This window comes from Pezoporus occidentalis, unplaced genomic scaffold, assembly GCF_034315485.1.
Source record: "Pezoporus occidentalis ecotype Australia unplaced genomic scaffold, CSIRO_AGI_Poc_V1 ctg71, whole genome shotgun sequence".
In the NCBI taxonomy this organism is placed as follows: domain Eukaryota; kingdom Metazoa; phylum Chordata; class Aves; order Psittaciformes; family Psittacidae; genus Pezoporus; species Pezoporus occidentalis.
The window spans coordinates 1,341,462-1,354,462 of NW_026916062.1; the positions used below are offsets into that span (position 1 = coordinate 1,341,462).

The window sequence follows — 13,001 nt, forward strand, 5'->3', positions numbered from 1 at the left end:
GGAGAATAAAAACAAAACCAATGGATAAAGAAAGGAAGATGAGAGAAAATGATCAAATGCTAGCAGAAATAAATAAAAATACCACCACCTTCATCAGGGAACTAAATGGCAAAATGAATTGGACAATTTCCTGGTTGCTAAGAATGCTGTATTTCCAAGCGTTTTCACTTAACTTGAGAACATGTACTGTAAGAATTTTTTACATAAATTTGTTGACTAGTGCTGGTTGAAGGAAAACAGCTCAGATAAAGGTTGTTTGAAGATGAAAAAATCCATATTGTTGAAACCACCTCCTTTCACTCAGCACAGTAGTATCAATTTGGATGTAGTTTTAAAAACAAAGGGAAAATTTCTGAACTTTATTAAAATGTTGTTTATTTCATGGCATATATATTAGCTAATAACTAAATGGAAATATAAACTATATTTATGTATAAAATATAATATATTTTACCTTATGCACCATGGTTGTTTCTAAACAGGGGATCTGTGTGACACATGCTATGTCCTTTTCTGGCAAGGCCTCAACTGTGTGTGATTTTGGATATCACACTTATATGAAAAATGAGGATGTTAGAGAAAGTTGAGGAGAAAAGGCTAATCCAAAGTCTAGTATATGTGACTGAGGAGGAAGCACCGAAGGAATGTGGCTGCTATGTTTTAGGAAAGAGGAGTTTAGAAAAGAGATGACTGCCCCCAGTGCCCCTCCCAGGATTTCTCCTAGTCCTGTTTTCTTTAGGTTGCTATCTAGTATGAATTATGTGGCCCTGTCAAAATGTAGAATACTGTATTTCTGTTTATTTAACTTTTTTGAGACAGTTAATGGCAACTATTATTTATTATCAGCTGCACATCTTTTCCACATCAAAATATTTCCTCTTTGTTCTACAGTTAAATATTTTGCAATGTCATGGAATGTGCCAAATAATGAGCATTAAATGAGAAAGAGCCCTAAGTTCTGAGATGATGGTTTGACATTTTTAGCCAGTGCAAAACACTGAACTGAATTGCCCTTGACAATCAATTTCCAGTCTAAATTGCTGCTGCACAGGTTAAAGAGAGTGCTTTAAGTGGAGACATATGTGGGTGCAGAGGTTTGGTTTTGGACTTATTGTATTTGACCATCCTGAGCATCTTAGTTTCTCCTTTCCTAAAACAAGTGCAACACCAGCAGTGTCAGATTTTTTGCTACCTGAAGGAATGAGAAAGTACACAGACATTTGCAAGAGCAATTCTTGGCTTTTTTTCTGTGCTAGTTTTGAGTGACTTATGAGTTACAGAGAGAGAATCTTCAAGTCAGAACTTGAATGAAACCACTAACGCTTTCTGTGTTCGTCTGATAGAAACAGCCAGATGCTTACGGGTTTTGATTAATCTTGGGCTAAGCATTTCTTAAGCTAGCAGAAGCCTGGAAGTAAATGTTCTCATGTCATCTGGTTAATTACATTAAGATGATTAAAAATGAAACTACCTTTTCTGTCCTTGAAATAGGCACGCATTTGAGAAGTTTTATTTATTCCATTAGTCTTAATGGTTTTCATTAACGACCACTAATATTAGTATTCCTTAGAGATTTTTTTCCTATTAGATTTACAGACATATATTTATATGTGTCTTCTAGACAGTTTTGAATATCTTGCCCAATTTTACTATTCAGATTTATATTTGCTGTTGATTTTCCACCTAGACACTACAGTTTAATCTTTTTCTAAAAATACCAGGAAGATAATGTATTAAGTTACATATTCTGTGGGATTGTTTAAATTTTCATAGTTACCCAATGCATTTATATATAGCCACTGACACTTTCAATTCTGTTTTATATGTAACAAAGTCATATGCCACTGTACGCTTTAGAATAAATGAGAGGTGCTGAAGGGAAGTAAATTTAGGTAAGTGACTGTGTAGATGGCTGCAGTTAATTCATATTAACTTTTGCAGGTGTTAGTCACCATTTATTGGCTAGGGAAAGCAGCAAACAACTGCACGTCATATAGTGGATCAACCCTGAACCTGAAGGAATTTGAAGGTTTGCTGGCACAAATGAGAAAGGTATCTTTTTGTTGTTTTGGGATTGGAAATTTCGTTTGACTTATTACTCCCATAAATAAGCTGTTTGTTGCTAAATATTAGAGAAGTGGGGGGCTGGGATACAAATTACTTACTAAACCCCTACCTCCTTCAGAAATGTTTCTGACTCTACCAAGCAATGAGCCCAACTTTCTTTGGCAGCCAACTTCATGATGATATCAGTGATGCAGCACGTGATGTCAAACAGGGCTTTAGAATTCTCATGTGATTCTGTCATCTTCATTTCCATGTGTTTTGGTTTGAATTATTTTTATTTATTACACAGTTTCAGCTAGAAGAGCTGAGACTCAGAAGTAAGATAGCAGAGGAGCAGAGATTTTTCTCCTTTAAAACATTCAGTCTCATGGGTAGCTATTTTAAGTTGCAACATAAAACATCAAACCAAAGTATCCAAATAAAGCTGAAGGGTAGAAAAAGGAGATTATGTTTCACCAAGGGCATAGTTATGATGAATCTGTGTTTTGCTAAGCTCTAACTTCTTGCTAAAATCATATTTGGTGGTTTATGATGAGCTGAGCTCTGTTGGAAAGGAGAAGTTGTAATTGCTCTGCAGTGGTTTGAGGATTTTTGGCTGAGTGCTCCAGCATGCCCTGAATATGAGATATTTAAACTCAGTAACATTTAGCATTGATATCCAAGCATGCATTTACTGGGGAAGGAAGGGGCAAGGAGCAGGCATGTAAGAAGTTGGCAGCACCCAGTGCTAACATTGCATGTGTTGGACATACTGCTTATGAAAGGCCATGCAGGTAGTTCTCCAGTCCACAGAGAGCTTTGTGCCTGTTACTTCCTCCCCATCTCATGTAAACGGCCAAATCACCACAGGCAGTAGGCTTTGGGAATTGTGGGAGACTGTTCATTTTACTCTCCTTGAGTTCTGTGCTACTGCACCAGCTGCAGTCCTTCATCCTGGGATCTCAGAAAGCCTGCACCAGATTGCTGCTGGAGAGGAAGAAATACTTGGTTGACTGATAGCAGCTCCTATACCCTAAATAGACCAGAAAGCTTTAACAAAATGGGTAGAATTTCTGTTTGTGAACCCAGTTCCTGTGAATAAGCTGGTAGAAATGGAGAGGAAAAGAGGAAAAAAACCTTCTCTGTAGAGGTTTTTTTGGTCTTCATTTGAAATGACCTGTGTTAATCACTTGGGACTTCGGCTCTCATGAGTTAATATGACTGAGCCTAAGCAATAAAGAAATAAAGGTAATGCTTGAGTTGTTTCCAAATAGAAGATGCAAGGAAGAAGCAGTCCCCACTCCAAAGAGTCTGTGAAAGGTGAGAAGAATGGACAAAGGAGCTAGCACAGAAAAATTGTCAAGGTGCAGGTTGTTATAATGTTAGTGCTGCACGGTATCATGGTTTATATTTTAATGTTCAGCCTCGCAGCATGTGACCCCTCTTTTTTCCGGGTGATGTTTACCCATCAAACGAATCATCAGAGCGTTTTAGAGGTCCTTTTCTTGAGCTCTTTTGTGGGATGAAGTAGGCTGGGGCTGAAAGGCAACATTCTCCAGGGAGCTGATGATTGTGGGGTGCCTGGCTGGGCAGTGCAGACTACTGCAGGTCGAGAAAAAAGCAAGAGGCTGTACTTAATTTGTTGCAGATGTTGGAACTGGGAGCAGAGTAGAGATCTCATAAAATCTCAAAGCTATATATTCCTTTAACATAAAAACAAAGCACTTCGCAGTCCTGAGAAGTCTTGTTTAGGTGGTGCTGTTATTGAGGGTCACTGGTGACTTATTTTAAGGTCACCTCCCTACTTCTGCAGCCCTGCAGTATGTCCCACTGGCAATTTTGGGCTTGTCTGGAACTGCATTTGAAGAGAATTTGGTTGTAAAATAGAACATGTTAATCATGCTGTGCAACACTCTGATGTTCTTTATAGCTGAGCTTGAGTGATGAAAAGACACTTTATCACATTCTCTACTGGCATTTTTTTCCACGGAATTTAATAATTAAATAGATCATGAATTCAGTCTGGTTTAGTTTTTCTGTTATAAATCCTCTTTGCCCTCCTTTTTTAATAAGCAAATCAAAAACCAGCTCAGATGTAAGTTGTCTCCGACTCATCTTTTTCTACTTCTCATACTGAAAGGGCTATTTATTTCTAATTTTATTCACGCTACTCTGTTTTTAATTTCATTAACTATTTGGGTACACATTCTTCTTCTAAAATAGAAAATCCCAATGAAAAAACATCCATGGCTTTTTGATTATATTTGGTGGGTGGAACTTCCTGGAGACACACATCTTATATTTGGCAATCACACTTTTACTGCCACTCAGTCACATACTGTGTATTTAAGTAGGTAATATGAAAGGCTAATGTGCTGCTGTGTGTTGTGTTACAGTGTTATCAGTCCCACAGATAACCACTTTCCCATTGATAATATTTGGGAGATGACATTTGTTCAAGGTAGGACAAGTACCCGTCCATGAGATGGCATTGGGCTGGGAGAGTAGCTTTGCCAAGGGGAAGGCTGTAAAGAACATGTTTACAGAAGTCTAGGATCCCATCCTGGTGCCTGCCTTCTAATTCCTGATGAGCAGCATGCAAAATTAACATCAACAGGCTTTTGAAAATAGGGTCTGTAGAACTCATTAGTTCACAATTGGACTATTTTCAAAGTCTGAGAGATAGTGATTGGCTTTTTGCCCAATTTTAAGTCCCTGAAGCTGCTGAATAGTTCTGTGTCATTCAGTAATTTAGGAAAATGGAAGTGTGCCTGAGGATTGAGAATAGCTGATTGGTATGAGAGGATTTAGGGAATTTGGATTTTTAAAAGATTTTTGGATAATGTCACGAACGGGATGTTGATAGGATTTTTAGATTTGTTCTTGGATGTGTGCAACTCATGCAGATTTCAGGGAGACAGATCTTTGTTGTCTAGTGTTTCTGTCAGTATTTTAGCTCACTAAGCAGTCCTGGGAAGGAAATTGCATAGCATTTAGTTACAAACTTATTATATATACATTTTATTTGTTTTTAGAAAATACTTCCACTTCAATTTGCAGTGAGCTTACTTAATGACATTACCACAGTTTAGCTTGGCCTTAGGTGACCTTTGCTACTGCCCTCGATGTATTTTTTGGCAGAGTAGCAGTGAGTGGCACTAATTAAGCCCTCTTCCTGAAAAGTCTGCAGGACTTTGGGGCTTGCTTCAAGCATCTTTCTTTTCCAGCATGAAAGTCTTGGCATGTTAATGCAGAGCTCTTGTCTGTCCATCGCTTCTTCAGCAAACATGCTTTCTTGTGGAGGCGGCCTGCTGTAGCATACTGTGATGTTCCCAATTGATTTTCTCTCATTGGCAATACTAATGGGTGAAACCTTAGCAGTCAGCAACAGTAGGAGCTGCGCTCAACATAATCATTGTGCTCCAGCTAGTGGAAAGCAGGGGGTGCTTTGCAATTAGGAATTAATATTCAAATGCTTCTGGGGGAAAAAAGAAAAAAAGCATCACATTCCAGCCTCTTTGGGTCACAAAATGTCAGTCTGATAATGGCACCCACATCTCTGACTTTACTTACTGTCGGGAGAGAAAAAAACAGATTTATCTTTGACTGAACGTAGTTATTTTTGTTTTTTCTCAGCCTGTGCGATTGTAATTAATGTTAAGACACTCTCTAAAACAAGGGATTTATTATAATGCAAGGGTGAGGATGGCTTCTATTGACCTTTTCCTCTGCTGGAGTTTCAGTGTTTTAGTATGTGCTGCTTGCACTGGAAAGAATTTATAATCACAGGGCTGTCAAAGACAACCATTGTTCTCCCTGCTCTGAACATGTGGGTCAGCTACAAGTGCTTTCATATCCCCCAGAGCCAGGAGCTGGCAAAGAGTAAAGAGCACAACTGAATTCTTCTGAGGCATCAGGAAAAGCGTTTTGCATATTTTTCATTGCTGATTGCTTGAGAAAGACATCCCTCTTTCATAACAGGAATTTCTCTTCAAGGTAGAGGGAGGCTGGGACACACTGCTTCATTATTTTGCCGAGCTGAAGCAGCAGCAGCAAATGCTGTCTGCTGGTGTCCCAGCCAGATACAATAGATGGGCAAGGGGAGGGGGGGAATCTTTTGGAAAGCAGCAGACTTAAACCTGATGCAAGCACAATGTTAAAACTTTAGTGCCTTTGCCTGTGCTATGGACTATGGACGACAAGTTTCAGGTTACTTTCGGTTTTGATCACTTTATTAACTTGCCTATTGCAACTATTTCTCAGGTCATTGTGCTAAATGAGTTGGGGTTTTCTCTTAATCAGCATAAAATTGGGGTTTATTGCAGGCTTGCACTTTTGTTTTGAAGGGGCAAAGGAGAAGAAAATAAGGAAACCTATTTTGGGGGGAGGGTATTTTTAGTATTTGGGAAGGTGCTTTGTCTTCTGATGTGTAATGGATCTCACGGGTATGTCAGTGGCTTCTTTATGAAGAGGTACTTGCTGTGCATCCCTGTAGGAAACAGAGGATATTGAGAGCCCAAAGCGCAGCATTCGTGACAGCGGCTATATAGACTGCTGGGACTCTGAACGCAGCGATTCCCTCTCCCCACCTCGCCACGGCAGAGATGATTCCTTTGACAGTCTGGACTCCTTTGGCTCCCGCTCGCAGCAGACACCATCTCCAGATGTAGTGCTCAGAGGGAGCAGTGATGGTAAGTACTGGTCACAACGTGGCACATGCCTAACATTGTGATATATAACTAACATTTCTGGAGCAAATGTACCGTTCGGAAGTGGGACACAGCCTCTAATCTGATGGGTGAACTTCTCTGTAAATGCTGATTTGTGCTCCCTGAAGTGTAGATGACTTTGCCAACAACTTACTTGAAGTCTGTCTCAGCTAGGATAGCATAGCATTGGAAAATGAGTTACATCATTGCAGTATAACTTTATGATGAGAAGAGTGATTTTCTGGGTTACGGTGTAAGAGGATGTTATGCAGACTCATTTTAATTTATAAACTAATCTGGAACAAGAAATAAAACTCAGGAACAAGGGAAGTACGGAAGTGAATAAAATGTTTGCCTAAGTAAACCCTGGGCAGAAAAATGAAGTAGAAATATATCGAAAACTTGACAAAGTTTTGAAGTCTTATGTACAACATTTTACTGAATATCCTATTTGTTTTCATGGTATTTAGAAAACTGTGTATATTAATAGCTCCTGGCATCAGAGTTGTGGCCATCTTTGTACACCTTTGAGTGAAGACATGCAGCTGTAAGCTTACAGAAAGGGTGCTGCTTTTCTGCCTTTCTTCTCTGATTCCCAGGGTCTTCCAGAGGCTTGTAAACTCAGCGTGCTGCATGAGGGGGGATTTGCTAGGAGTAGGTGTGAAGCATGCACTTAGGTTACCTGTTGGGATCGGAATTCTAGTACACAATAAAAGGGTGCTTGATTAAGTCTCCCTTTGCATGGTTACTTTCCTGCTGAATGGATTAATCAGTCGTACTTCATCATCAGATGAAGTTACATTCCACACATGAACCACTTCTCCTTTGTAATATTATTTATTTAATTAAAAAAAAAAGGAAGGGCAAAAAGGCTTTTTGGTAGGAACCAGATGTTCATACTGCTCTTGGCAGTGTGAAAGAAACTGGTTCTAATCATAACCGGACACATGAGAGATTTCCTGAGGTGATGGGAAACTCCTTAAAACTGAAAAGCTGTCAGGGAGTGTTGGTATCACAGCTGAATTAAGAACTAGCTGTGGAGAAAGTAGGGCTAGGATCTGCTCTGCTGTTTTGAGTGGCCTATGGTACTGGGACCATTGCTGGTTGACAATCCAGAACCAGCTACTGGGGCTGATTCCCTGAAGCAGCCTCATGCCCCCTCAGACACTGAGCAGATTACAGTCTCCAGTGTATGAAACATTTTTCTGCCTTCCCAAATGAGACGGAGTGTGGTGTTGGCAAATAGAAACACCTCACATGTCCTAATTAAGAAGTGTTGCTCCATTCTGGGTGATCAAGGAGTGTCCAGTGTTGCTGCTTACTTGGAGCTGGTGGGCAGCCAGTTACATATGTCCTGTAGCTGCTTCCTAATACAGCTGCTGCCCTATTAGCAGATTTTAGGAAGGTTCTGTGGTTGGTTGGTTGCCACAGCTAAGACATACTATCTTGTCACATTCTTGAGTCCATAACAAACACAAAATAAGAAGCAAGCATACAAAGCTTTTTCTTAAAAATTAGTCTTTTAAGCATATCCAAGACCCAGGGTGCATGCAGATGTGTGCTCATGTATGACTTGAGAGCCAACCCTTTCTAACACGTCCTATTTTCCCTGCTTGCTGTTGCCATAACTTCACAGCTGTCTCCTCTAAGAGTTGCAGGTGAGGTGTAGCTTGGCTGACCTTTTTTCTGTCAAACCTTTTCTGTGGCCCCAGCAGGCCAGTGTTTTGCTCAGCTGCGCGTACTTTTTGCTAGAAATAATGTATATGAAAAGCTGGATAGAGTAAAAGGTCCTGCTTGCATTACTCCTCTCTGCTTTCAGACAGGAGCTTTATAAACCAAATCATATGGTAGTGAAATAAAACTATGATTCCTTCCTATTGTAGAATGAAAAAAAAATAAATGAGTGAAGATGATTTAAGTGATCCTAAGGTGATGATTAATTTAGGTGGAAGTAATAACTAATACTACCTTCACAAATGTATCTGTGATTAGCCCCACTGTTAGGAACTGCTCTGGTGTCCCTTAACAAAAAGCAAACAAAACCAGGGGTAAGCAGATCAGTTTGTTTAAAACACAGTAGAATTGAAGACTGACCTGCCCGTAGAGTTCCTAATGTACTCAGGAATGAATAAAATCCTCTGCTTGGCCAGCAGTTGTGTGTGAATCCTTGTATGAAGGATCTGTGCATGTCTGTGGTGTGTAACTGCTTGTTACAGGTTGTGGAAACTGGTAGAAACGTCGTCTTCTACTTGGAAATGCAGAACAACAAAGTTAAGGTTGTAAATGTAGAGCACGGCTGCATCTTCCATTTGGTACTTCTGATTCAAGTGCTTTTTTGCAAATTTGAGTGGAAAATAATTTCAGTAGTAAAATATGAATAAAGAAGTTGTCTTTGAAGAACTCAACTTGGGGATGCTGGTAGATAACATCAGTAATGAGGGAGAGGAATCTGTTCTGCTGCTGTGGATATCTATTGCAGCATTTGTATCTGCTGGTTCAAGACTGATTTTCATGTCATACAAAAATAAAGAGCAGAACAAAGTCAAAAGCAAACAGATTTCCAAGTAACAGTAAGGGATCTTCATTTTCTTTTAGCTACTCTGTGGCTCTGCTCAGTCTAGTGATACTACAGCTCTTCAAACCTCAGCTGTCCTCAGACATCCGTGATTCTGTGGTTGTGCCTCCAATTTTGTTTAGACATAAATTCAGGTTACCAGTCATGGTGCCACTTATCATATGCTCTTAACAAAAATTGCTCAAGCAAAAGATTACTGGCAAAAAGTACATTGTGGTTTTTGTCTAACTAGCTCATTTCCATTGTCTTGTCTTTTCTTGCTGTTCCCTTTCACTCTTCATCTCTCTCCAAGCAAACATGGCTCAAGTTGCTGCAAAAGCTCTTTGCAAATAACATTCCTAGCATATTTAGACCTCTTTTCCTTCCTCCACTTTGAATTATACACAAATGCTGCTTGTGATTTTTATTATTTCATTGTTTTCAGTTGTTCATTAGGTAGCTCAGTGAATTAGCTAGTAATTTACTAGTGTGGTGAACTAGCAAGAGGACGCAACCAGCGTGGCTTCCCCTCACTCCAGAAAGGGGAATAGCTATTGCAATTACTAATGCAAGTGTTGCAAAGGAGCCAAGGGCCAGAAGCATCCGTTGCTCCAAAGCTGGGAGCAGATCTGAATGCTGGTGGGAGAAATGGCTCAATTTCACTCATCAAACCAGGACCCGTGGTGATGTTACTTACACTGCTGGGAGAGAACTATTTACGTAGCTTCTTTGTGAATTACTTGAAAAGGCTCATGATGGTTCAGGGAATCCAGTGAATGTCAATGAAGTGCCTTCCAAAAAATGCCTATGAGGGCACTTCCACTGCAAATGCTCCTTAAGGTATTTGTTCTACCACTGGGAGTTTTGTTTTCAAGTTGGAAAAGTCCAATCCCACCAAAATGGGTTGTAAATATCAGGAGGCTTTGAACAAAAATTTTGAGCAAACTAAAGTAGTCACTCAGCTCTGTTGATCATATTCTGTGTAACTCTCTTTTTTCTCTCACTTTATTTTCTTTGCCAGAGAGTATTCTTCAGTCTTTGCGATACTGACATAACCTCTAAATCCCAAGACCCCTTCTCTCTCTTCTTGTACCTTTCCATCTGATAATCAAGTCCCTCTGTCTATTTTGCAGTGTGCTAGACTGATTGACCAAGAAACCAGTGAGACTGGAGAGAGACCATCTGAGATTTATAGTTTATAACAGCTGATGTTTATCCTCAGATTTTGATCAAAGTCAGTGAATAATTGTCTTTGATCAAAATCTGGTATGTGCATTCAAATTGACGTTAATATGTGCGCGTAGAAGCATCCATGGATTCCTGCCATTCTGTAAATATATGGCATGCAGCCCTTTTTTGTTTGAGCATATGCTATGCATAAGTAAGTCAAGAGTGTGAATCAGGTCAAACATACCTATAGGTACGACTAGGAGTTATTTGGGCTTTAGTCAGGTAAGCTTCTGTAGCTGTACTGTGTGATTGGTAAATCGGGTTTAATCTGACCCTGAGGTTTTTTGTTTGACCTATGGCTAAAGATGAGTTTTTCAGGGGTAGAAAAGAAGGGTTGATGGAAAAAAAAGTTTACTCTCTATGTAGATATTATGGCTACTACCTTCAGTGGCTGATTTTAAAATACAAATACAGGTAGAAGTAGCCTAATTTTTTGGTGCTCACATGCTAAGTGCAATTTTTTGGTGATGTCTTTTGTGATTTATTTTAATGGATGAAAGTGAAGAGGGAATTTTTTTCTTCCTTCACACTAGGGAGAGGAAGTGACTCGGAAACGGACCTGCCACACAGAAAGATGCCAGATGTGAAAAAAGATGATATGCTGGCGCGGCGGACCTCACACGGTGAACCTAAATCAGCTGTGCCTTTTAACCAGTACCTCCCGAACAAGAGTAATCAGACTTTCTATGTACCTGCTCCACTTCGGAAAAAGAAAGCTGAACGGGAAGAGTATCGAAAGAGCTGGAGCACAGCAACTTCTCCGTTAGGAGACAGACCTTTCAGGTAAGACTAGCCTGTTCAACTCTTCATCAGTGATGATGCTTTACTACTTGCCTGATTTTCATTTTTTTCATAAGCCATATGAAGCTGTAGTAAATCTCTTGCTGAGATGGTACTGAGAAATTGTTTGTAGCAATTGGCCAAGGTGCTGGAAAAGCAGTAAGTGGAAAGTCATTGTCTTGATGTCATCATTTACCATACAATACAATGTATAGCTTGTGTTTGACAAAGATGTTGGTTGGATGTTGATGGATGTTGACTCAAACCCACAGCTGGACAAATATGTTTTGAATGATCTGTCTCAGTTCTCAAGACAGTTCCTCATTGGCAAACAGTACTTGTAAGTAGTGTGTGATGTATTCAATCAAAATAGGTAACATTTTTTGCTCTCTTTTTTTTCTTTTTTAAATCAATTTATTTTTATGTTGTATTCTATACACCAGTACAATTTATCTTGCTGTGACAGTGTGTTTCTGCATGCTGGTTTTGTCAGCTGTTAGTTCACTTTCTGAATTGGCCTAAGAAGCAACTTCTGTTAAAGAGCATAATTCTCTTCCCACATCATTTATCAGAATATCACTTGGCATCTTGATATCAACAAAATGTGCTTATAATAAATAAGTGTATGTTTCAGGCACAGCATACGTTAAACTACCTTGTATAATTCAATAGCAAACCCCACCCTGAAACCATAGAAGAAGAACAGAATGAGACATCAGGACTGTGTGAAAAGGAGAAAGTGAGCTCCATCGCTCCTGAGGCAAGCTCCCTTAAAAGTCAAGTAGGTTTGAATCAAAATGAAGGAAATTCCATAGACCAGTCTCCTTCATATAATGCAAAAGAAACATCAGCACCCAAGGGGAAAGATGCAGAAGAGATGAAAAAGTTAAGAAGGCTCGAACAAGCTGGCATTAGGGTCATGTCAGCCGCCCAGCGCTATGGCAGGTTAGCCCAGCATTGTGGGAAATTGTGCACGCTGCACGTTTTTAGGATTGGCTGAAGTGTACGTTTCCTTGATCTGCTGTGATTTCACTTCTCCTAACAAAAGCCCAGTCTGCTAAGCACTCACGATTACTAGTGAAGGTCTTGGTCTGAAAAGGCTTGTGATTGCAGAGTTGTATGATGCTAACTACATTGGGGCTGAGAAATTGTATCGTCTTACAAGCATAATGTAAACAGACTCCAGGAAAACTACTACACAGACAACTTGTCACCTTCCACCTAATGCTTTCTTGCATTTAAAAAAAAAAACATATAAATGTACATTAAAAATGTCTTGTTTAGGTGAAGTTTTGAAACTTACTTCACTTGTTGCCAATGGGATTGTTTAGTTTTATGAACTACACTTTTTAGGTGGTTAAGAATTTCAGCTGTGTTAATAAATGATGCATTTCTTTTTAATGGCAGGAGCTATAAAAGTAAAGTACTTGTTAACACATGTACCAGTTAAAGCATGGAGGCATAGTTCAGCAATCATAATTTGACTGACTTTGGCATGGAGTATCAGTAGTTATTGTTACCTGTGTTATTTATTTTTGGATGTTGTTCAATTTCGTCATTTCCTGTTCTTTAACTCAAAAGCTGAATGATGGCTAGGCTCACTACCTGTGCCTTTCTATCATCTGATATCAGATCCTTATGACAAATCTCATTTTTCTCATGGGGATGGCCTGCAAAGCAGA

At 39.5% G+C, this 13,001-nt stretch overlaps 2 protein-coding genes across 8 annotated transcripts in view; both read left to right on the top strand.

The window, feature by feature from the left end:
* Positions 1–13,001, top strand: part of LIMCH1 (LIM and calponin homology domains 1) — a 180,248-nt gene that overhangs the window by 107,567 nt on the left and 59,680 nt on the right. For 6 of the 7 annotated variants that reach the window (XM_062642449.1, XM_062642447.1, XM_062642448.1 and 3 more), the window contains 4 exons: positions 1,942–2,052; positions 6,542–6,737; positions 11,073–11,322; positions 11,992–12,264. In XM_062642449.1, coding sequence (XP_062498433.1) covers positions 1,942–2,052; positions 6,542–6,737; positions 11,073–11,322; positions 11,992–12,264 — 830 coding nt within the window. The remainder of the gene's footprint in view (positions 1–1,941; positions 2,053–6,541; positions 6,738–11,072; positions 11,323–11,991; positions 12,265–13,001) is intronic. The other variant, XM_062642453.1, reaches the window with a different exon arrangement.
* Positions 1–13,001, top strand: part of TMEM33 (transmembrane protein 33) — a 221,824-nt gene that overhangs the window by 42,618 nt on the left and 166,205 nt on the right. The window lies entirely within an intron of this gene.